This window comes from Paramisgurnus dabryanus, chromosome 1, assembly GCF_030506205.2.
Source record: "Paramisgurnus dabryanus chromosome 1, PD_genome_1.1, whole genome shotgun sequence".
NCBI lineage: Eukaryota > Metazoa > Chordata > Actinopteri > Cypriniformes > Cobitidae > Paramisgurnus > Paramisgurnus dabryanus.
This window is the reverse complement of record NC_133337.1, coordinates 28,787,751-28,810,660: the sequence shown is the minus strand read 5'-3', so window position 1 is coordinate 28,810,660 and position 22,910 is coordinate 28,787,751. Positions and strand designations below refer to the sequence as shown.

The 22,910-nt window shown below is 40.4% G+C and overlaps 2 protein-coding genes across 4 annotated transcripts in view; one reads left to right on the top strand and one right to left on the bottom strand.

Annotated features, from left to right (window-relative positions):
- Positions 1–2,877, bottom strand: part of cry1a (cryptochrome circadian regulator 1a) — a 20,061-nt gene extending 17,184 nt beyond the window's left edge. The window contains exon 1 of the mRNA XM_065285056.2: positions 2,015–2,877. Coding sequence (XP_065141128.1) covers positions 2,015–2,172 — 158 coding nt within the window. The 5' untranslated portion in view covers positions 2,173–2,877. The remainder of the gene's footprint in view (positions 1–2,014) is intronic.
- A 2,461-nt stretch (positions 2,878–5,338) lies between these two features.
- The window catches only part of btbd11a (BTB (POZ) domain containing 11a), a 223,034-nt gene continuing 205,462 nt past the window's right edge, over positions 5,339–22,910 (top strand). For all 3 annotated transcript variants that reach the window (XM_065289892.1, XM_065289891.1, XM_065289890.1), the window contains exon 1: positions 5,339–6,473. In XM_065289892.1, the coding sequence (XP_065145964.1) occupies positions 5,606–6,473 (868 nt within the window). In that variant the 5' untranslated portion in view covers positions 5,339–5,605. The remainder of the gene's footprint in view (positions 6,474–22,910) is intronic.

Below are 22,910 nucleotides of genomic sequence, written 5' to 3'. Positions count from 1 at the left end.
CATCCTAGTTCCTTGACATAACGTCTATTTACGTATTTCCCCCAAAGAGTACTTTTTTATTTATTTTCATGTGCTAGTCTCAGGAAGTGAATGCAATGCAGCAACACGAAAACAAGATGCAAATTGCGGGTTTGGAAATATTTTGTATTTGGAAAATGGACTGGACAAACAGATTGACAGAAAACCTTTGCCAGCACCAGCTGAAACGCTAAAGACCATCATAAGCTTCATGTGCTTTTTCCCTCATTATTTATTTTAAAAAGTGTATTTTTTCTTAGTTTGTTGTCGTAAATGTCCCAATTGGGACAGAGATTGTACCTTTTCAAAATTGTTTAATTAACCGTTTGTGCGAGTTATATAAAAAAATATTAAATATTAATATTTATTTATATTTATATTAATATATTAAAGTATTGATAAATTAATCTAACCGAATCAAACCGTAATTGCGTCGAAGAAATGTTTTAAGTTACGGCAAACATTGCATCGCTGACAGAGATAATCTACAATGTACAATAATACTGTATCGTATTGCAATTAACTGTCCGATTTACACCCCTATCTATATATCATGTATTCATGTGTTTTTAAATAATATAAATGATATATAAATATAAAAATGTATATACACATGTAAATATAAATAAATAATTAAATAAATAAATAAATATTATTATTTTTTAGGGGTGTCACGGTTCTCTAAATCCTCTATTCGATTACATTTTCGATTCGATAAAATTTTTTTTTTTTTGAAAGCACAAAAAAAAATGCTATGCCATTTTTAGACTATACTTTGATGAAATATAATATCTGACCTTGAACCCGGAGATGCCCTGCCATGTTAGTCGTGCTGCCAGTGTACAAAATATGCAGCCCAGTCTCACGAAATTTTGTTATATAGTCACGTATTTTTTTTATTCTTTTTTCGTGCTATTATCACGAAATTTCGTGTTTTTTCGTGATCGTATAACGAATTCCTGTTTCGTGTGATTATCACGTATTGGTTACTCAACTGTTTTGTCCTATTTTCATACCATTGTCGCTTCGGTTTAGGGTTAGATTTACATAAAATGACATCCCTAACCAAACCCAACTCTAACCCTAACGCCAGGCGACATGTAAAAAAAAAAGATCAGAAAAAATAGTATAAACCAATATATAAAGTGACATTCTAATGCAAGCACCAAATCTAACCCTAAACCGAAGCGACAATGGTTTAAAAATAGGAAAAAGCAGTTGAGTAACCAATACGTGATAATCACACGAAAACAGGAATTCGTTATACGATCACGAAAAAACACGAAATTTCGTGATAATAGCACGAAAAAAGAATCAAAAAAATACGTGACTATATCACGAAACTTTGTGAGACTGGGTAGCAATATGGTACACGCACATACCTGATAAAACGAAACTTCCTGTCAGATGAACATTCCTGTCAGTACTTTGCACCTTAAAAACGCGATTTTATTACCGTCAGATGAGACTGTGAGACTATACCCCAATAAGTATTTTTTAAATGCTGTTTTCATAACTTGTAAGCAACTGAAAATTAAAAGAAAGAAATAAGTTGTTGTGAAACTTAAACAAATCTCAGTTCAGAGAAACGACCGGTCCTGTCACAGACGCCGCTCTGCTTTGCACACGTGCGGGCTCTGATTGAGTTCAGTTTAAGGGCATATACATGTATATGTATGTATGTATGTATATTTGTATGTTAACCAAAACTTTTATTCTGCAAATGATTTAGATAATTTTTTTCCCTCAAAGTTCAGCCTATTAACAATCCATTTTGTGTTACGCATCAATTACATAGTAATGCATTGTTGCGTGACAAAAATAATGTCCCCATCTATAGGACCTGCTGATTATCAACTAATAAACTGCTCAAGATGTAAAAGTTCAACACGTTATTATCGCTATATTAGTAATGTGGATAAAAGTAAGTTGAATCACTGCATTTAGATTACAGGAGAACAAAATGCAATTACGCATGCGCAGTAGTGTCAATTACCTCCACCTGCTGATCCCAACGTTTGAAGACCCTGCGAACCAGGGGTCAAGGATGTACACACAGCGGACAGTGTGCGCTCCCTGGATCGAGTCTCTGAGCGAAGGATTGTCGTGGAGCCGCAAGCCCTTCCTGAACCAGTGAACAGTATTTACCACCATTACTTCACTCAAGTCCCTTTACGTTTAAGTATGCTTGGATATCAATGCTATACTACACTCCCCCAAAAGAAAATGTCCTTAAAAGATAAAAAATGAATACAACTCTAATAAATTCACTCAGCGTGCGCGTTAAAAATAAATTCGCTACGGGACGACAGATAATTAGCCTTGCTCTAACAAAACACTTTCCATTGTAGCATGTAATAATCTGAAACACTGCCAAAGTTGAACCATTTGGGCACGCGCTGGGTCAGCCGAATACACGACCGGCTTTAGGACCAGTACGTCAACGCAAAGTACGCTTCCCTGTTGTATAACTTGTTTTTCTGATTTATCCAAAATAAACAACAATACTGTCTATACTCAATATATCGCCTATTGGTGTTAATGCTGATGAAGCTAAGATTATACGTTTGTGTAAAAAAAAATCAATGCGCGCGGTCTTCAGTCCGACGTGCGTACCAGAATGAGTGCGATTATGTAAATGTTAATATTAGCTTGACCCGTTCGTAACAGCGTCACAGGTCACTGTCGAAAAACAAAAACATATTACGCATGAAATTAAACATCGTATTAGTTATTATTCTCAAAACGTCTTGATTTTTTGCTCCAGTTTTAAGTCCACTTGTAAATATTTCCCACGGCGAAGGTTCCACACTTTCGGCCATGCAATTCGGTCGACTTTACTCCACCCTGTTGATGACGCACATGAAATCACGCGCTCCCATTGGGCAGGCCCAGCTGTGACGTAGTTAATCCCAAGTCACGTTCCTCTGGCGTGAATAACTAACACAACACTGTTTTCTAACTACAGTAGTCCAGAGGAGGCTTCACAAACGTCTCTTTCCACACAGTTAAGATGCTGATACTCAGAGATTGTATATATGAGAATTACCAGGCATGGTTTGTACATTTTACACATTTAAAACAGCGAAGAAATATTCGTTTGATCCTCGAAGCTCATTGGCTGAGGCTGCAGTACCCGGATGAGCACATGAGAAGCGACATGTGGAAGCCCATGCGTTTTGTTTTGCTGAAGCATGGCGGCGCTGTTAACGCGTACGTTTGTAATACATTTTTAAGTATTTTGAAAGAAATTGTAACACTATGAAATTTATACTGCATCTGTCTCAATAATATATATCTGGCTTTAATATTGTGTAGGGCATCTATAACCGTACAGTTGGGAATCAAACGATGGCTAAGTAGAAGCATAAAATTAATAAACTTAATTAATTATTTAACTGTACTCAATTGACAGGCAGTGTATTTGAGGACAAGTTAAAATATGCTATTACATATTAATTACACTATTACAAACGCATGTATAGCAAAACCCAATTTTTCATCTAGTTTCAAAATTTCTTTTGAACAGTAAATCATATGTTATTAAGACATAACAGAAATAGTTTGGACTAATGATTCTTTAGTGAAATGGCACTGAATATATTGTGTGCATCATTATGGTGACAAATTAAGTTATCATCAACCATGTAGACATGTTGCTTATTTTAAAAACACTGGAATGTGTCAAATTGAAAATGTATTTTCAGCCGTACACCTCAATCATAGTGTTTGTAATATAATAAAGATGCATTTTCCTTATACAAGTAAAGAAATCTATAGATTTATAGTGTGTCATTAAACATGACTTATACTTGTTTTTTCATCCTGACATAACCATAGTTCATTTTTAAGATATGTGAATTATACATGATTTTCTTTGTCACCATTTGTGTTTCCAGGCAACAAGCAGCACAATGCAAGATATAAAGAAGGATGTTCTCTATCTAGACTGATCCATCTCACTGCACTCTTCATATCTAAGGTAATTCAAATATGTTAGATGAATAAAACTTATTATTCTTAAAGAAATCGAAGATTTAAATTGGCACGTAAATATATAATAGTCATACATACCAACTAAACCACTTATTTAAATATTTGTAGAGCGAAGAGAGAAATATTCATTTATAGATTTTATTGTTTAATGATGATCATAAATTGTGAAGCAGTCGGGTAAAAGTGACCGGTTCAGTTGCATAATCTTTTTGCCACACTATCACTCCCCCATGCTTGAATATTCACAAGTCATGCTGAGTTGTATTTCTATAATGTATTTGTAATATCATTATAATAAGTTTACTGAATTGTCAAAAAGTTATGACGTTATTTCATGGGTTTTTTCTATTGTGTTAACTGCGTCGCACATCTTGTGTATCTTACTATATTTCTTATATTATGTTACTGGACTGTCTTTGATTTGTGAGAATAGAATAAAAATGTATAATATTAGGACATGAAAATGGTTACAGGTTAAGATACAAACAGGATGACCAGGCCAGAGACACTTTATAACCATTAGATGGCGTCAAATACAAACTAATTCATCATGGGTACCAAACTTTGCTTCAATGCATTTAGCTTCTTGTGTTATAATAATAATGAACTTCATGAGGAGACAGATTAGGCTTCTCACGTCAACGCAAGCGTTTTTACGCAAGACAATTTTGTAAATGCATTTCACGCAATCCCTCACAGCACACTATTCTTGTGTGTATTGCTAATATTATTCCAAAACGTTTACAAAGTCCCTGAAATAGTTGCCCGTGTTCAGTTTTAAATGGTTTAAGACAGATGAAAGGTTGCAGAGGTTGTGCTTTGATCTTAACATTTTAGCATCATCTCGTAAACATCCTCTGGCTAAGAGAGAAGGGCGATGATACTTCTACATGACGATTGCTTATTAAGAGTGCATTACGCACTTCGTTTTTGGTTAAAATCAACAGTCAGTAACATTTATCTCGATTTCCAATACACATAGATATGTTTTTAATTCTAGGAGACAAAAAAAATAAAAAATAAAATAATGAGAGAGATCGAAGGACTGTATAATTTATATGTTTATTTCAATGCGCACCACCTATTCCAGTCTTACAGATGATTATCAGGTCCTTATAATAAATGCTGCAACAGATAGAGGGAATAGTGGAGGAAACTAGCGCTGTCTGTCATCACCCCGCCCGTCTATAGTTCTTAACATTTTGATTGGCCGTGGGTTTTTCTCTTAATACGTTGGCGCGCCCTCTTATATTTACTTTATGTACAAATACCCTCCCCGTACGAGTGATTAATTTGCATGACTCCTCCTCACACGAGTGTTTTTTGCAGACAGCGATGCAGTGGTCGGTTGAGGCGTTTGGAGATCTCACAATACGCACGAGAAGTTAGGAGCAGAAGCGCGCGCTGGATATATTTTACTTTAGTGAACTACCTGTCACCGTGCGTACTTAACGAGTGCGGTCCTGAAAGGAAATTTAACTCTTTGGTTATACATTCCTTTACTGTGCGTAGGAGAGGGCGCGTCACGGGAACGCGTTTTGGATATCCTTTTAAAACACCAGGCACAAGCCGAACATTATGAGGTGCAGCCATGTCAGGCAAGAGTAAGACTGCGGCGAGGACGCTGGAGGATTTAACCCTCGATTCCGGTTATGGTGGCGCGGCGGATTCCTTCAGGTCGTCCAGCGTGTCACTCTGTTGCTCCGACACGCATTTGTCATATGCGCATGGGGGCAATTGCTGGCATCTGACCGAATCCATGCACAGCAGACACAACAGTTTGGACACGGTCAACACCGTCCTGGCGGAAGACACGGAAATCCTAGAGTGCTCGGGCCAGTGCGCCAAACTGCCCGAGCTGGAGGAGGACGTGCCGTGGACTCTCGGAGAGGTGGAAGTCGCGTTGCGCAAAGACGAGGAGTTGTGCGTGGGGAACGCGTCGCGGGAGATCCTGGCCAAGCTTTCCGCTTTGGTCAGCCGTGCGCTGGTGCGGATCGCCAGGGAAGCTCAGCGCTTGAGTCTACGCTACGCCAGGTGCACCAAACACGAGATGCAGAGCGCGATCAAGATGGTCCTCTCGTGGACCATCTCCGTGAACTCCATCACCGCGGCGCTCAGCGCGCTCTCGCTTTACAACATGAACACCGGCGATAAGTTCAGCCGGGGGAAGTCTGTCCGATGCGGGCTTGTGTTCTCCGTGGGGAAGTTCTTCAGGTGGATGGTGGATAGCCGGGTGGCCCTGCGCATCCACGAGCACGCGGCAATTTACCTTTGCGCATGCATGGAGAGCCTCTTCAGAGAGGTGTTCGGCCGCGTGCAGAGGAGCGCGCAGGTTGAGAAGGAGAACGGAGTGCCAAAGTTTACCTTGGAGTCACTGGAGCAGGCCATCAATAATGATTCAGAGCTGTGGGGTCTTTTGCAGCCGTACCAGCACCTGATTTGTGGCAAGAATGCAAGCGGTAAATATTACTTACTGTAAAATATTAGGTCTTGTCACACTCTTTTTTAATGAACTTGACCATTACACACTTTTTCTTATTGGTTCATGCTGGCATTGTGACGCAATTACGCAATAACGCACCAGAGCTCAGAGACGAGTCAGTCAACAGTTGTTCTGCAGTTATGAAATCTATCTATCTATCTATCTATCTATCTATCTATCTATCTATCTATCTATCTATCTATCTATCTATCTATCTATCACAATTGGTATTGTGTCCTCTTTTGGTAAATAATATTTGTTACATGATCCCAACCTCATAACTGTTTGCTAATTCACAGCACAGTTTATTTGTCTGAGTAATAAATATCTTAATCTGTTTGAAGACATAAGAGAGTCCCAGCAGGATGTTTGTTTTCAGTCATCTTATTCATTTAGACACTGCGACAGGTGCATTCCCAACAGGAAACGCATCATACTGTGTCCTGCAGTTCATTTCCCCACCTGTTGAAATAACCTTGTTTCCTGACATGAGGAGATTATTATGATGGCATAATCAAGGGCTCCAATTAGTAACGATTTGAGATCGCTGACCATTTCCTAAAGTGATTATCAACCTTGCATGAGAGATCAATTTAGATTCATTTTTATGGTTAAGTCATGGTCTTTGCTATTCATGACACAACTTCAAGAGTTGACACAAGCATTGTTGTGCATCGTCACGGCTTTGTGCATGAGTCTGAAATGATGAGCAGATGGAGAGTCGAGGGGATGATGAATTAAAGAACAGAGAAGCATTTCTGTCTTCACATTGCTTGAATTATTAACACTGATACCCTACAAACGTATGTTTTATGCTCATTAGAATATGGTTGTCGGAGTTATCCATTTTTTTTCATTGTTGATGCTTTTAAATTGCAGAAAGTGGTAAAGTGAAATTGACGTAATGGTCAGTGTATGGTTACCCATACTTGGTATGTGTCTTTGGGATGTCATGAACACATACCCGCACACACCAGAGCGCACCTGAGGAGAAAGGGGAGGGGTAAAGGTGTCTTGTTCAGCGCCACCTCTGTCATTCCCTGCCAGTCTTGGGAATCAAATCGGCGCCCTTTGGGTTATAAGGCTGACTGCCCATAACAAGACAAATAAAGGTGCAACCTAACAGCTTTATCCACTATACAGCTCTACCCACTTAGCTATCGAAGGGCTCAAAGGAGTGAATTTAAAGGATGGAATTGTCTAAAAATGTCAAACTCATTGATTAGTCACACATATAAAGTTGCAAACTTTTCATTAGAAATTTTGTATGTCTAATTGCAATGCAAAGTACCACATGAGTATGAAAAACAGTGCCTTGTGCTATGAAACGAACCATCATTTAAGTTGATACATTTTTTGTCCTTTTAAATTTTAAAGTCTCCATTCATTATTGCATTTCAAAGAGTATTTTCTTTTTGAATTCTGCAAAAATATTTGCTGTTTGGATCATCAAGCTACCAGTTTTACATTTTTTTAATGAGCCAGTCAGGATGCGGTCATGGACACGTTATGATAAAAAAATTACCCATCCGTGTAAAAACATAGCTTGTGTATATTTTGCTTCCAAATGATTATGCCGTGTCACGTTTGCCTCTCTCTGGAGGAGTCAAAATTGTCGTCACACCTCTGTATTTTCAATGCGAAACTCTCGGCACATTCTCTCTGTTTTTTCAATATCACTAAGGTCTTAGAAAGTTCAATTTTAGACCAAATTGCTATTGCTTTCAGGAGCTTTTAGAAAAACGCAGTAATTTCAGCACTGCTTAGCGTGCAGCTCTTCAATCCCAACCTTATACAGAACTTGGTTCTATGTACAGCAGTTGTATGTAGATTAAACGGCTCATTCTAAGGTAAAAAAACAATACAATTCATTTTGTAAGGTCTTTATACACCACTAATAATATATTTATGTATATTATATTGCATTTCTGTCAAGAGCACCTTTAAGGAATAAGCCTGGTGTCTGTTACAGGGTTCCCACACCTTAGTTAACTTCAAATTTAAGGACCTTTCAAGGACTTTCAAGGTCCAACGCCCTCAAATTCAAGGACTAAATGTGGAGACACATTTCAAGTGAGAGCAAGTTTACATTGTGTTACCTTTTAAGATACATTGTTACAGTTCCCTTTCGAGGGAACACGCGCTGCGTCACTGCGGTGACACTTTGGGGACGCCTCCAGTGGTAAGTGCGTCTGAATGTGTATATCAAATTCAACCAATGATGAGGCTTAACAACAAAGACGGGGTGACGCGGGAGCCAGGAAGTATATCGCTATCTGAAATATTCCCAAAGACGGCGTTACAGGGATGCAGGAAGTATGGCAAGGGAGACGCAGCGTCTCGTTCCCTTCTCAGTGAACAACAGTTACATACGTAACCAGAGACGTTTTCATGTGTCAAACACAACTATGCAAAAAAGCATTTTGGTATGAATCAACATTCACATACAGAAGATATAAGCATTTAAAGCGAACAGTTAAGCACGTTTGCTTAAAAAGTCTAGAATTTTTATGATCCCAGAAAAACGTTTTGCATAAAATAAATTCAAGCAATTTCAATGACCTGTGTCTATGTGTTTATATTTTCAAAATCTTCCCAGGGCCTTGAATTTTCCCCCCCAGATTCACAAGCTTTCAAGGATTTCAAGGACCTGTGATGTTTATGTTTGTATTGAAGAACTAATTTCCCTTAGTAGATGGATGCATGTAGGCCGCTGCCCTCCATTTACCTCAAAATTATTTCTCTTGTTTCAAATTGCCCAAATGGCCATCCGGTAGCGTGTGGTTATGCCACTGCTGCTTAAGGTCAATTTTCTGTGCAGGGTTGATTATCGGTGGACTTAACTGTAAGACCTATTTTAAGAATAATGTTCTCCGACCACAAAAGAAAAAGAAAGTTTAAGAGAAGGAAATGTATAGAGATGAGTGAGGACAGGTCAGATGGAAGGTGAATAAAATGATGAATGACTCGAGATGAGATGGTAAAATGAGAAAGTTGGAAGAAGATTACTGTGATATTGGTATGAAAGAGCATTGGGAGAGTTTTGTCTCTGTTGTGGGAGGTAGAAATCTGAGTGGGGATGCAACAAACGCAAGAGGAGTCCCAGATAAGCCGTGAAAATGAAATTTTGATTCTTGATGTGAAGGATTTGTTGCCTCTTCTAAAATATTGTATCTGCTCAATTTTGAGTACGAGACGTCCCACCGCATATATTATTGATGCATAGTTCATGTCGTGCCTCGATTTGATGTAATTTGTTTTTCATGAGTTGCTGACAGCAGTCATTTTGCTTGCTGCTTGTCATGCATATATATGCTAAGACATCACTCAGGAAATGTGTCCCCTAAGACGCCTGAAAAGTGAGAGATAGTTTTACCACCTAATGTTCTTGTGAAATGTTGCTTCGGGGTGCCTGAATCATCTCGATGCCAGTGAAATGCACGGTCAGACGGCTTGACTGTGGTCTAGAAAATCTTAAAAGTATCATGAAGTATGTATGGCAGATTTAGACCAGACAAAGCAGTACAACAGTGGTAAAAAGTAGCAGGTTTTGGTGATTCAGTGAGGAGCAGCCTGGGGCTCAGCTTACATCGCTTCTCGAATTTTTATAAATCATAGAGAGAAAAGATGTTTACATTTTATAAAAAATAATGTAGTGTTTGTCTGTGGAAAACATTCTGGTGGTTTGCCAGGGTGGAACCATTTAATGAGGTCCTAATATGTACCATTTAGGTACAGATATTTACCGGCGAGGTACCTATATGTATCTAGGAGGTACTAATATGCACTCTTTAGGTACAGATGTGTACAATTTAAAAGTGTACGGTTACAGTGACAGCTTTTGTATCATTTTTCTGAGCGTGTAGATGAGAAGAAAGTTAACTTTGGCATCCCGATGACTTAGTCACTATTGATCGTACAGCTCGTATTTAGCTTAATACATTCCTCCCACACCGTGCTCTCGAAGAACTTAAACCTGACCTGATGTCAAAAACTCGTTTTCACTACGGTTTTGACAAGCCCTCATAAAGCAATTACTTCACACAGTCAAAACTATGTGAACAACCCTTTTTCAGTTTAAAGGGATACTTCAGCGAATAATTAAAATTACATCATGATTTACTCACCCTTTAATATTATACATTATATATTTTTTAGATGAACACAATCAAACTTATTTTGATTTATAACGGTAGTAAACAGGGATCAAGAAATAGATCCTGACTTTGAAGCCCAAAAAACTGCATTCATCCTTCACAGACGTAATCCACCCTGATCCAGGGGGTTAATGAAGCCTTCTGAAGGTAATCGATGCAGTTTTGTAAGAAAAATATCCATGTTTTTAAACTTTATAAACTATAATAACAAGCTTCCGGTGACATCTGTTGCGCATTCACCAGAGAGTAGTGTAGCGTACAATGCATAAGATCTGGTGTATTGTTGTTGCTACAGATATGGATAACTGAATATGCTCTTTTCTTTTATCGAAATCCTCTGCCACTTTCTTTAAAATCCTTATTTGTGACTGGCGTTTTTGTCTCTGTGTGTCTGTGTTCATCACAATGCATCGTACACTGTGCATCGTACGCTATGCATGGTACGCTAAGCATTATATGCTATGCATTTTTATGCTTCACATTGTACGGAACGCATCGTACGCTATGCATCGTACAGAACGTATTGTACGGAATGCATACGCATTACGGAATGCATCGTATGGAACGCGTCATGCGCTACGCATTACAGAACGCATCGTATGGAATGCATTGTACGGAATGCATCGTACAAAATGCATCGTATGGAATGCATTGTACGGAATGCATCGTACGGAATGCATTGTACAGAACGCATCATATGCTACGCATTGTACAAAGCGTATTGAACTGAATACATCATACGCTACTCATTACGGAACGCATCGTACGGAACGCATCATACGCTATGCATCTTATGGTAAGTATTGTACACTACGCATCATACGCTATGCATCGTACACTATGTATCGTACAGAACGCATCATACGCTACGCATTATATAAGACGTATCATATGGAAAGCATCGTACAGAACACATCGTACACTACGCATCAAACGCTATGCATCAAACGGAATGCATTGTAAAGAACGCATCATACGCTAGTTATCGTACAGAGCGTATCATACAGAATGCACCATACGCTACTCATTACGGAACGCATCATACGGATACACATCATACGCTAAGCATCGTAAAGAGCGTATCGTACGGAATGCATCATACGCTACTCATTACGGAACGCATCATACGGATACGCATCATACCCTATGCATCATACAGAACGCATCATACGCTACGCATAATACAGAACGTATCGTACGGAACGCATCATACGCTGCGCATCGTACAGAACACATCGTACACTACGCATCAAACGCTACGCATCGTACGGAATGCATCGTACACTACGCATTGTACAGAACACATCGTACAGAATGCATCGTTCACCATGCATTGTACAGAACGCATCATACGCTATGCATCATACGTTATGCATCGTACACTACGCATTGTACGCTATTCAGCATACGCTACGCATCGCACGCTACTCATCATATGCTACGCATCGCACGCTACGCATCGTACTACATTGAAACACTATATTCACATTAATATGAGTGTGCTATCAAACCCATTGGCTTGTTTTATTTTATTTATTTTTATTGGAGAAAGAAAAATAATTAACAATGCTCCTCTTAATTTTTTTTTTCAAATTCTTCCCTTTCTCACCTCCCACCCCAGAACAAAGCAAAGCAAAAAAGAAAATAAGAATAATAAATACATAAATAATACACACAAATTACACATAATAAATTAAAACAAATTTCAAAATGGAAAAAATATTTGCTTGTTTTTAATGTGAAATTTCTGCCACTGCATGATTGCATCTGCTATGTAAAGTGCACCAGTGCTGTCTGCTTAGTCAGTGTTCAGGGTGTGATGCCCTTTGACCCCTCCGAAGAAATTTAACGTGGGAACGGTGTCCCAGCAGGTGGCTGATGAGTGAGCACAGAACCCACGCCGAGCTGAGGCCGATGGTGAAACGCATGAATCTCTACAGCACTCCCATGCACGAAGCTTTCGGTATACATGCCAGCTATCTCCCACTCTGCAGCAGTCAGTGGGACGGTTTAAATGATAAATCATACATAGACCTGTTAACAACTCAAAACATTTCACAGGTCACAGCACAGAGAAAATGTGTGACCCTGTCTGTGAAATCCAGGCTGAAGTTTCATTATCTAATGATGTGATTTGGAGCATTAAAGTTGACACTGTTTGATTTCAATCTAGGATGATTTTATGTATCTTTAATATTTACTGAGTAAGGTCATTTCAAAGATTGAAATCAATAAGAAATCAATAATTGATGATTCTACTCTAGCCTGGATTTCACAGGCAGGGTCACATATATCTATAGCGACATCACCTTTTTAATTTTCTTTGAATAAAAGAAATCCGTAATAATAATCTGTTCCCATTATGGATGTCATCTTTCAAGGGATCTTTGAAGGTCAATGCAGGAAGATTGTAAGCGCACTGCAGATACACTTTACTCCCGTTTGCGGTAGTCAGTGGTGCATATTGCCGGTTACAAATTCTTTGTTTATACGTAAGATTATTTTCCTAAATCCCATTAATACAAAGTCTCTTTTGCAAACTGCAGGAACACATGTCTCAAAGAACCATTTTATGGTAGATTAACCTTTGATGTCCTTGAATGCGTTTTGATGTTACTGGTAGATTAAAAGATGCTGAAATCTTTTTAGTGTTCATTTTTCATCATAAGTTTCGTTTCAATTACCCTTTAAAGGGACACTCCACTTTTTTTGAAAATATGCTAATTTTCCAGCTCTCCTAGAGTTAAACATTTGATTCTTACCGTTTTGGAATGCATTCAGTCGATCTCTGGGTCTGGCGGTATCACTTTTAGCATTGCTTAGCATAATCCATTGAGTTTGATTAGACCATTAGCAACGCGCTCAAAAATATCCAAAGACTTTCGATATTTTTCCTATTTAAAACTTGACTCTTCTGTAGTTACATCGTGTACTAAGACCAGCGTAAAATTAAAAGTTGTGATTTTCTACTCAATAATTGCGAATTCAATAAACCGGCCAATGGAAACAAGTAAATTGCAAAAACTCCAAATATATAGCAAAACGTTTTTCAGATATTAGTTAACCCTTCCAACATCAGTCAACGTGATGTGTAAAGACTTATCGCAAGAGGAAAAACGACATTTTATTTGCATATCATTGATTAAAGAGCACCAATTATCCGATTCACGATTTTACTTTCCTTTGGTGTGTAAGTGTGTATTAGTACGTTAGCGATATGCAAAAGTAAGTTAACTCCTGTTAGCATTGCAGTGATAGCGAATCTTTCAAACATTGTTATGAGCTTTACATTTCCGTCTGACGTCAGAGGTATTCAGGCCAATCACAACGTACAGATTAGCTGGACAATTAGGGACACTTTTCAAATCGATGAGTTTTGTACAAAATCAAAGCGTTTGCGGAAGGCAGGGATATCTGGAGCTATAAAAATATATGGTATGTGGAAAATAATGTGTTTTTTTAGCCATAAACCACGCAAACACATCGTATTATACAAAATAGGTGCACTTTAAAGGGATAGTTTGGCCAAAAATGATATTAAACCCATGATTTTCTCACCCCCAAGCTGTCCGAGTTGCATATGTCCATCGTTTTTCAGACAAACACATTTTCGGATATTTTAGAAAATGTTTTAGATCTTTCAGTTGATTAAATGTAATGTTACGGGGTCCACGACCTTCAAGTCCAAAAAAATTGCGTCCATCCTTCACAAAATAAATCCAAACGGCTCCAGGATGATAAACAAAGGTCTTCTGAGGGTAATCCGCACGGTGTTGTTGTAGAAATATCCATATTTAAAACTTTATTAACGAAAATAAATACCTTCCGGTAGCGCCGCCATCTTAGGCGCGTCCGCATTCAGGAGAGAGTATTAGCGTAGTGTACGCACTTTTCTTAGTGACGTATGACAAATTCGGAGGGCGGGGGCACAGAGCAGCAGCAGCTTTCATCCTGAATGCGGACGCGACTAAGATGGCGGCGCTACCGGAAGGTACTTATTTACGTTAATAAAGTTTTAAATATGGATATTTCTACAACAACACCGCACGGATTACCCTCAGAAGACCTTTGTTTATCATCCTGGAGCCGTTTGGATTTAATTTGTGAAGGATGGACGCACTTTTTTTGGACTTGAAGGTCGTGGACCCCGTAACTTCACATTTAATGAACTGAAAGATCTAAAACATTTTCTAAAATATCCGAAAATGTGTTTGTCTGAAAAACGATGGAAATATGCAACTCGGACAGCTTGGGGGTGAATATTCATGGGTTTAATATCATTATTGGCCGAACTATCCCTTTAATAGATATCGCAAAAGTCTTTTGTCGACATTTAGGAAATTACATTCAAGTTTTTCGCAAATCTGCAATGAAAACACAGCTATAGTTAACAGATTGATTTCTTCTTACACAGAATTTGTATGCGAGAAACGAAAGCCTTAATGTCCCAGATTTTGTTTGTTTTACTGTTGTTGTCCATACAATAGTGTTTTGATGAGTGTGCTGGTCTGACCTGTGCTAGATGTGAAGAGAAAGTTAACTAGCTGTTTTCCACCTTTTAGCAAATATCTCTACTGAGGGCTGTGGCCTGACTGGCTTTGTTTGCATTGAAGTGCTGTTCAAATTTATTTGATGTTGACATTCAAGAAATGTTACAGTTAAAGGAATTGTTCACTCAATGATAAAAATCATCTTAGCAACCCCCAAAAATCCACTTTGGCCACCCCCAAAATGTAATTGGCCACCCCAAGTGGATTTTTATCATTGGGTGAACAATTCCTTTAAGTGTACCATTTCTTGAATGTCAACATCAGGTAAGTCTGTCCCTGGCTGAGAAATAAGGACACATTTTGAGGCTTCATTTTAGGCAGCCTTTGCATTTGGGCAGCCTACGATGCACTTAATACTTCCTTTGAAGTTGGCAGCCTTCAAATTGGGTCACAGCTTATAAATAAAAGATGATGCAATAATCAATATGGCCGATCTGGCGACAGAAAGGTTCAAGGAAACAATCATTAATCGATCAAGACTGACGATGCTCTGGAGGAGGAGCTCTGTTTAGAATCACATGAAGTGCAATTTTAGAGATATCTGTTTTTCCCCATTCAAGTAGATCTTTAGTCTTGCATAACTAAAATAATTGCCCAGAGGCTTTGCAAACATGTCCGCCAAGTGGCACGACTTCCCAAATATGGTGAACTTTCAGTAGTTTGGTTTCCATTTTCTCTCGCAAACCTATTGTTTTGCTTAATGAAATTACATGCAAAGTAAAAAAGTGAAGGTGAGAAGGGGAAATTTTATTGGCTATTTGTTACATAATTGTGTTTTACATATTAAACGGGTTTAAAGGATAGTTGACCTTCCAAAACAGAAAATTGTCTCGTTCCAGAAACGTTTTGAAAATGCAAATGTACTGAAAAATGAGTTTGCAGCTCTTGCTACAAAACAGTGAAGTGTAAACCAGGGGCTGTGAAGCTTTAAAGAGGATGACAAAACTTATATTAGCATAACAGTAGACCATTGTGCTACGTTCCAAGTTTTCAGCATGCACATAATGTTTTTAAAGATGGATTTTAGCTTCGAGAAACTTTTAAGTTTTTTGTTTGACAGCAGGATTATCAAATAATGACAAAATATTCATTTATACTACTGTATTTCTATCTTGTTATTTTGAAACATCGCCCATAGTTATTCTGTAAGCTCTGTGCATCATTTATTCCATATTCTTCTGACTAACTTTTGCATTATTCAAATGAACTGTTACAGTGTTGACATCATTTTGCTTCTCAGATTTTGGTGATGCGAATCCCATTAAAAGAGCCTCTGACCCATTTGAGGTGCCATTAGTAAGATGATGCTCTGTGGGAAGTTAATGAACGACTTTGTTGTCATAAAATACATGCAAACCCATTTAGCATCTGCGCAGCTTAACTCTCTATCTAGTTTTAAACCCTCTATTTCATCCTCCGAATCGGATGTTCCCCAAGGGCTGCCTGTGTGCACAGGTGTGTGTTTTTAATTTTACTTTTTTGGTATTTCACAATGGCCTAAAATAAATATTTGAAACCCAGCATGGAGGACGACAGGTATTGGAGTGGTAAATATCAAAGTAAAATAGAAAATGCAGTAGTTTAATTTGCAGGTTGATCGTCCTCTATGCTAAGCAAAAATAATCTCAGCCATGCATGTGTGTGTGTGCTGTTTGATCACCTGCATTAGAAATTTCCAATCTGTCTATAGATGCAAATGAAATTTAAATTTGAATCTGCTTCTGGTTGTAATTTTATGTACTTATTTCACTTAATACACTGAAAACATGGTCAAAAATGGTCCCTAGCTGTCAGTAGGGAAGTGGTACCCTTTCAAAAACTAAACCTTTGTACCAAAGAGTGCATATTAGTACTATAAATGTACATATTGGTACCGAATGTATACTTAAAGGATACATATTTGGACATTTTTTATAGAGTACCACCCCGATTCAACCCTGTATCACGCAATTATGTATCTTTAGTCATGTAAATTTGTGAGTCTTTTGCGTGACACTGACACGGTTTTCCGCCTTTTTGCGTGAACATGTCACGCATTTCTGTTTACGTGTCTCTGTCACGTATTTGTTACTCAACTGTTTTGTCCTATTTTCAAACCATTGCCGCTTCGGTTTAGGGTTAGATTTGGTGTTTGCGTTAGGATGTCACTTTAAGTATTGGTTTATACCTTTTTTCATGATTTATTTTATTTTATTTTATGATTTTTAAACCATTGTCGCCTGGCATTAGGGTTAAGGGGGCCGCACACCGGCCACACCGTTCTAAAAAAATCAAACACATTGTTTTCTATGAGTATATGCACACCGGCGCCGACAGGTGGCGCCTGTCCGCGCCACCCAGCTGCGACTCAGGAAGTTGCTCAAATCCCTGTCGCGCCACAGAGCGCCACTCACATAGTTTAACATTAAATAACATCATATTTGTCCCAAATCATTAACGATTAACATTGGCTGCTAACGCATATTATGCTTTTTGGAGTAGACGCTATCTGACGAAGCTCGCGCTTTTTAATGTGCACTTCCGGTTTACATACCTCCAAGTTGTCCTAAACGCGACTCGTCGCGGCGCTGAGCTGCACATCCGGTGTGCAATCCCCTTTAGAGTTGGGTTTGGGTAAGGATGTCATTTTATGTAAATCTAACCCTAAACCGAAGCAACAATTGTAAGAAAATAGGACAAATCAGTTGAGTAACATATACATGACAGTGACATGTAAACAGAAATGCTTGTGAAGTGTTGTTCACGCAAAAAGGCGGAAAACAGTGTCAGTGTCACGCAAAAGACTCACAAATTGATGTGACTATAGGTACGTAATTTCGTGATACTGGGTTGCCCAGTGACAGCTTTTTTGACAATTTTTTCGGACAGTGTAATATACAATTTACAGCCTATAACCGCATGCAGGGATTGTGCAGGTTCAGTCACGTTAGGCTCGGTGTGATCTTAACTGGGCAAGCCATCAGATAAACTTGTAATGCCGAGCAGTACATGAGGCTTTTAATTTGTATGGATTAATATGTATGTTCAGTTGGGTTAGATTTAGACATTCAGGTCACCGTAATGCCTTCTGTCGGACGGTAGCGATTTTCCAAAAACAGGGTTTAAATGTGGAATCACATTGATTAGCAAAGAGCTTTTCCATTGCTGATTTTGCCAAAAAGCTGTTTTACTAGGACCTGAAGACTATTTGATGAACTTAACATTTAGTAATATTTTTTATAATTTAGTTGCTAAATCATTTATCAGTTCAGTCCTTGATTTCTTCTTGACGGTGATTGTGAATCACAACATTGCAGTCTCGAGCTGTTTGACATAATGGCCATCTGGATTGAAAAGGAAAAATGATGTCTGGATTTATTGGATTTTTCTGTTACGTGCTTTAAAGTAGGATTTCAAAGTAGTGTATAAATCATTAGCAACCATTTTGCATTTCGTTTCTCATTATAAATCGTTTTGAATCACTGGTCAACTCTGTGTTCTTAAAGGTGCCAAATAATGCATGGAAATAATATGTTATTTGTTCTTTACATAGAAAGTACGTGGCTTTATTAAGTGCAAAAATTATCCAGAGGCAGTTTTACATGTCCATTTACAACCCTAGGGTTTGCCCCCACAATGAAATTGTCTATTATTACCTTATTTGGAAGAGTCATTAATAATAATGTTGAGCTCTGCTCTGATTGGCTGTTTCTCAGAGCAGCTCCTTCAGTAGCTCTGTGTGTGTGTACTTGAGACCTAATGTTTGAGCCTGTAGAGGAATAATTAATTATTTAGAGATTGTTAATGGACGTTTATGAGTGATAAGTGTGTTTTTTTTCCGTATGGACCTGCAAAACGTAACTTTAACGCCAGCAGTAGAATTTTAGCATATAGCATAAACTAGCGCTAACTCAGAAGCATTCACAACTTCGTTTTTAGCATTGTTGTAATTCATTTAATGTGTAATTTAATGTTTGGTCGTACATCTCGACTGTAGCGTCATAGTTCGTGTTATGTTGATATTGGTCTGTTTTCCAGAGGTCTTTTGCATGCCCTAGGTGTTATGAACGACACAACTCAAGGATCCCAATGCAGAGGGTTTTAATGAATAGAATCAGTGGGTATGTATAATAAAACAAACAATGTCTTCATGTATTAGTGTGTGTGTGTATGTGTAAATGCAAAAGTCTCAAAGTGGGAAACACTGAAGGACATCCACTAAATAAACACTTGCTGGAATCCTCACAGGGCACAGAGGGGGAATCCTGGTGGGAGAGAGAGAGGGGCGGTCCCTACATCAGCCGAATCCGTGCTGGACAGCGCACTGCCGAGGTCCGAGAGATGCACAGAATTACGCGCCCGAAAGCGCACTGCAGAGGTCCGAGAGATGCGCAGAATTACGCGCCCGAAAGCGCACTGCGGCTGGACAGAGCTCGGTGTGAAGCAGCGCTCGAAGAGACCACAGACAGAGAGTTCTAGCTGGATGATAGTGACACACCAATCGGGGAAGACTGACGGCAGGACGGGGAAATCTAGAGACAAGGCAGCAGAGGGCTCGTTGAATAATTCAAAACGAGAAACAGATAACAGACTTCACAAGACTAGAGCTAGACAAGCTAGCGGGCAGGTACATACAAAGACGAACTTGCAAAGAACAAAGGGAACGAGGGGAATTTAAATCAAACCGGATTGGCCAATAATGAGAATCAGGTGCGGGTCGCAGGTGAGAAAAGTCAGAGGTAATGAGATCACCCGGTGGAAGACGCGCACGTGTGGAGCTGTCAAAACAAAAACACAACACATAGTGAAACAAAGACAAAGCAGCCAATAAGACCAAAATCATAACAGGACTCCCCCCCCACGACCGCCACCGGGCGGTCCATGAGGAGGCTCACCCCGTCGCCGGCGGAGATCCTCTATCAGCCCAGGGTCCAGAATGTCCCGGGCCGGTACCCAACACCTCTCCTCCGGACCATATCCTTCCCAGTCTACAAGATATTGAAATCCCCTACCCCGGCGACGCACATCCAGTAAAGACTTAACTGAATACACAGGGGCACCATCTATAAGCTGAGGGGTGGGAGGGGTGGGGGCAGAGGGAACAGGATTAAGGTGGGAAAAATACACAGGCTTCAGTTTAGACACATGAAAAACTGGGTGAACCCGACCAAGTGCTGGGGGCAATCTGAGCCTGACCGTCACGGGATTAATGACCTTAACAATGCTGTATGGCCCAAGGAATCGTGGAGCCAGCTTGCGAGAAGGCTCACGGAGAGGTAAATCCTTGGACGAAAGCCATACTTTCTGCCCACAGATAAAGCGGGGCGCGGTTCTACGGTGACGATCGGCCGCGGCTTTGGTTCGTCTGGAAACCTGACGTAATGTAAATCTAGCCCTTCTCCAGGTGCGTTTGCAACGACGGACAAAAGCTAGTGCAGACGGAACCACCGCATCAGGTTCCTGTGACGGGAATAAAGGGGGCTGAAACCCCATGGACGCCTCAAAAGGGGACATGTTAAGGGAAGAAACAGGGAGAGAATTATGGGCGTATTCAACCCAGGGTAACTGTTGGCACCAGGAGCTCAGATATTGCGATGTCAGACAGCGGAGAGCTCTACCTAAATCTTGGTTAGCCCGTTCACATTGCCCGTTGGTCTGAGGATGATACCCTGAAGACAAGCTAGCTGTGGAGCCTATTTGTCTACAAAATTCCTGCCAGAAACGAGAAATAAACTGGGGACCCCTATCTGAAACCACGTCTGTGGGCAGACCATGTAAGCGAAAGACGTGTTCGATCATTACCTGGGCAGTTTCCTTGGCAGTGGGTAATTTGGGCAAAGGGACAAAATGAACCGCCTTGGAGAAGCGGTCCACAATGGTCAAAACAACAGTGTTTCCCTTAGAACTAGGCAAATTGGTTACAAAATCAATGGCGATATGTGACCAGGGACGAGAGGGGATGGGTAACGGCTTAAGCAGACCAATAGGGGCTTGATGAGAGGCCTTATTACGGGCACAAACCTGACAGGCTAACACAAACTGTCTGACATCGGGACCCATAGAGGGCCACCAGAAACGCTGACGTACGGTAGCCAACGTTCTCCGAACCCCCGGATGGCAAACAAACTTGGACTCGTGACCCCACCGGATGACCTCGGAGCGAAGCGCATTCGGCACCCACAATCGACCCGCTGGGCACCCCTCTGGCACTTCCCCCTCCCGGCCGGCCCGTCTCACCCGTTGTTCTATTCCCCAGCGCAGGGCACCCACCACCCGCCCCTCAGGGAGGATGGTTTCGTCCCCATCAGAACCGGGACTTTCGAACAAACGAGAGAGAGCGTCGGGCTTGGTATTCTTAGAACCGGGCCGGTACGAGAGGGTGAAGTTAAATCTGTCAAAGAAGAGTGCCCAACGAGCCTGACGAGAAGATAACCTCCTGGCTGAACGGATGTATTCGAGATTCTTATGATCCGTCCAGACCAGGAAGGGCTCCGAGGTCCCCTCCAACCAGTGACGCCACTCACCCAAAGCTAGTCTGACAGCCAGCAGCTCCCGATTACCTATGTCATAATTTCGCTCTGCTGGGTTTAACCGATGGGAGAAAAAGGCACAAGGATGCACCTTGCCATCCTTAGCAGACCGCTGAGACAAAACGGCGCCTACCCCGACATCCGAAGCATCCACCTCCACAATAAATTGAGCAGCCGGATCTGGAATAGAGAGAACAGGAGCAGAGATAAACCGGGACTTTAAATTATCAAAGGCCTCCTGAGCACTAGAATTCCAGACAAACCTCTCCTTAGTGGAAGTGAGAGCAGTAAGAGGCTGAGCAACCTGACCGTAATTTCTGATAAATCCCCGGTAAAAATTGGCGAAACCTAGAAATCTTAATAAATCCTTACGGGACTCGGGGACTGGCCATTCGGCAACCGCTTTGATCTTGGCTGGGTCGGGACGGATCTCACCTGGGGCAACAACAAAACCCAAGAACGAAACTGACTTACGATGGAATTCGCACTTCTCCGCCTTTACATACAACTTATTCTCTAACAACCGGCGTAAGACTCGGCGGACATGCTGAGTGTGTTCCTGCATAGAGGGGGAAAAGATGAGAATATCATCAATGTACACAAAGACAAACTTGTTGATCATGTCTCTCAGCACATCATTAACCAGAGCTTGGAAGACTGAGGGAGCGTTACAAAGCCCGAAAGGCAAAACGCAGTACTCAAAGTGTCCAGTAGGGGTATTAAATGCTGTCTTCCACTCATCTCCCTCTCTTATACGAACCAGATGATAGGCATTGCGTAAATCTAGTTTAGTAAAGACCTGCGCTCCCTGCAAAAGCTCAAACGCAGTAGACATTAAAGGAAGGGAGTACCTATTCTTAACAGTAATGTCATTCAATCCCCTATAATCAATACAAGGACGCAGGGAGCCGTCTTTCTTCTCAACAAAGAAAAACCCCGCCCCTGCGGGCGAGGTGGAGGGACGGATGAGACCGGCACGCAGGGCATCATTAATATACTGGTCCATAGCCTCTCTCTCAGGACTCGACACAGAATAAAGTCTACCCTTAGGCGGAGAAGTGCCGGGGAGGAGATCAATAGCGCAATCATATGGCCGGTGAGGAGGAAGGGAGGTGGCCCGGGCTTTACTAAACACCTGAGCGATATCCGCATACTCCGCCGGGACCCCGGTCAAATCGACTGCCGGAACCTGAGGAAG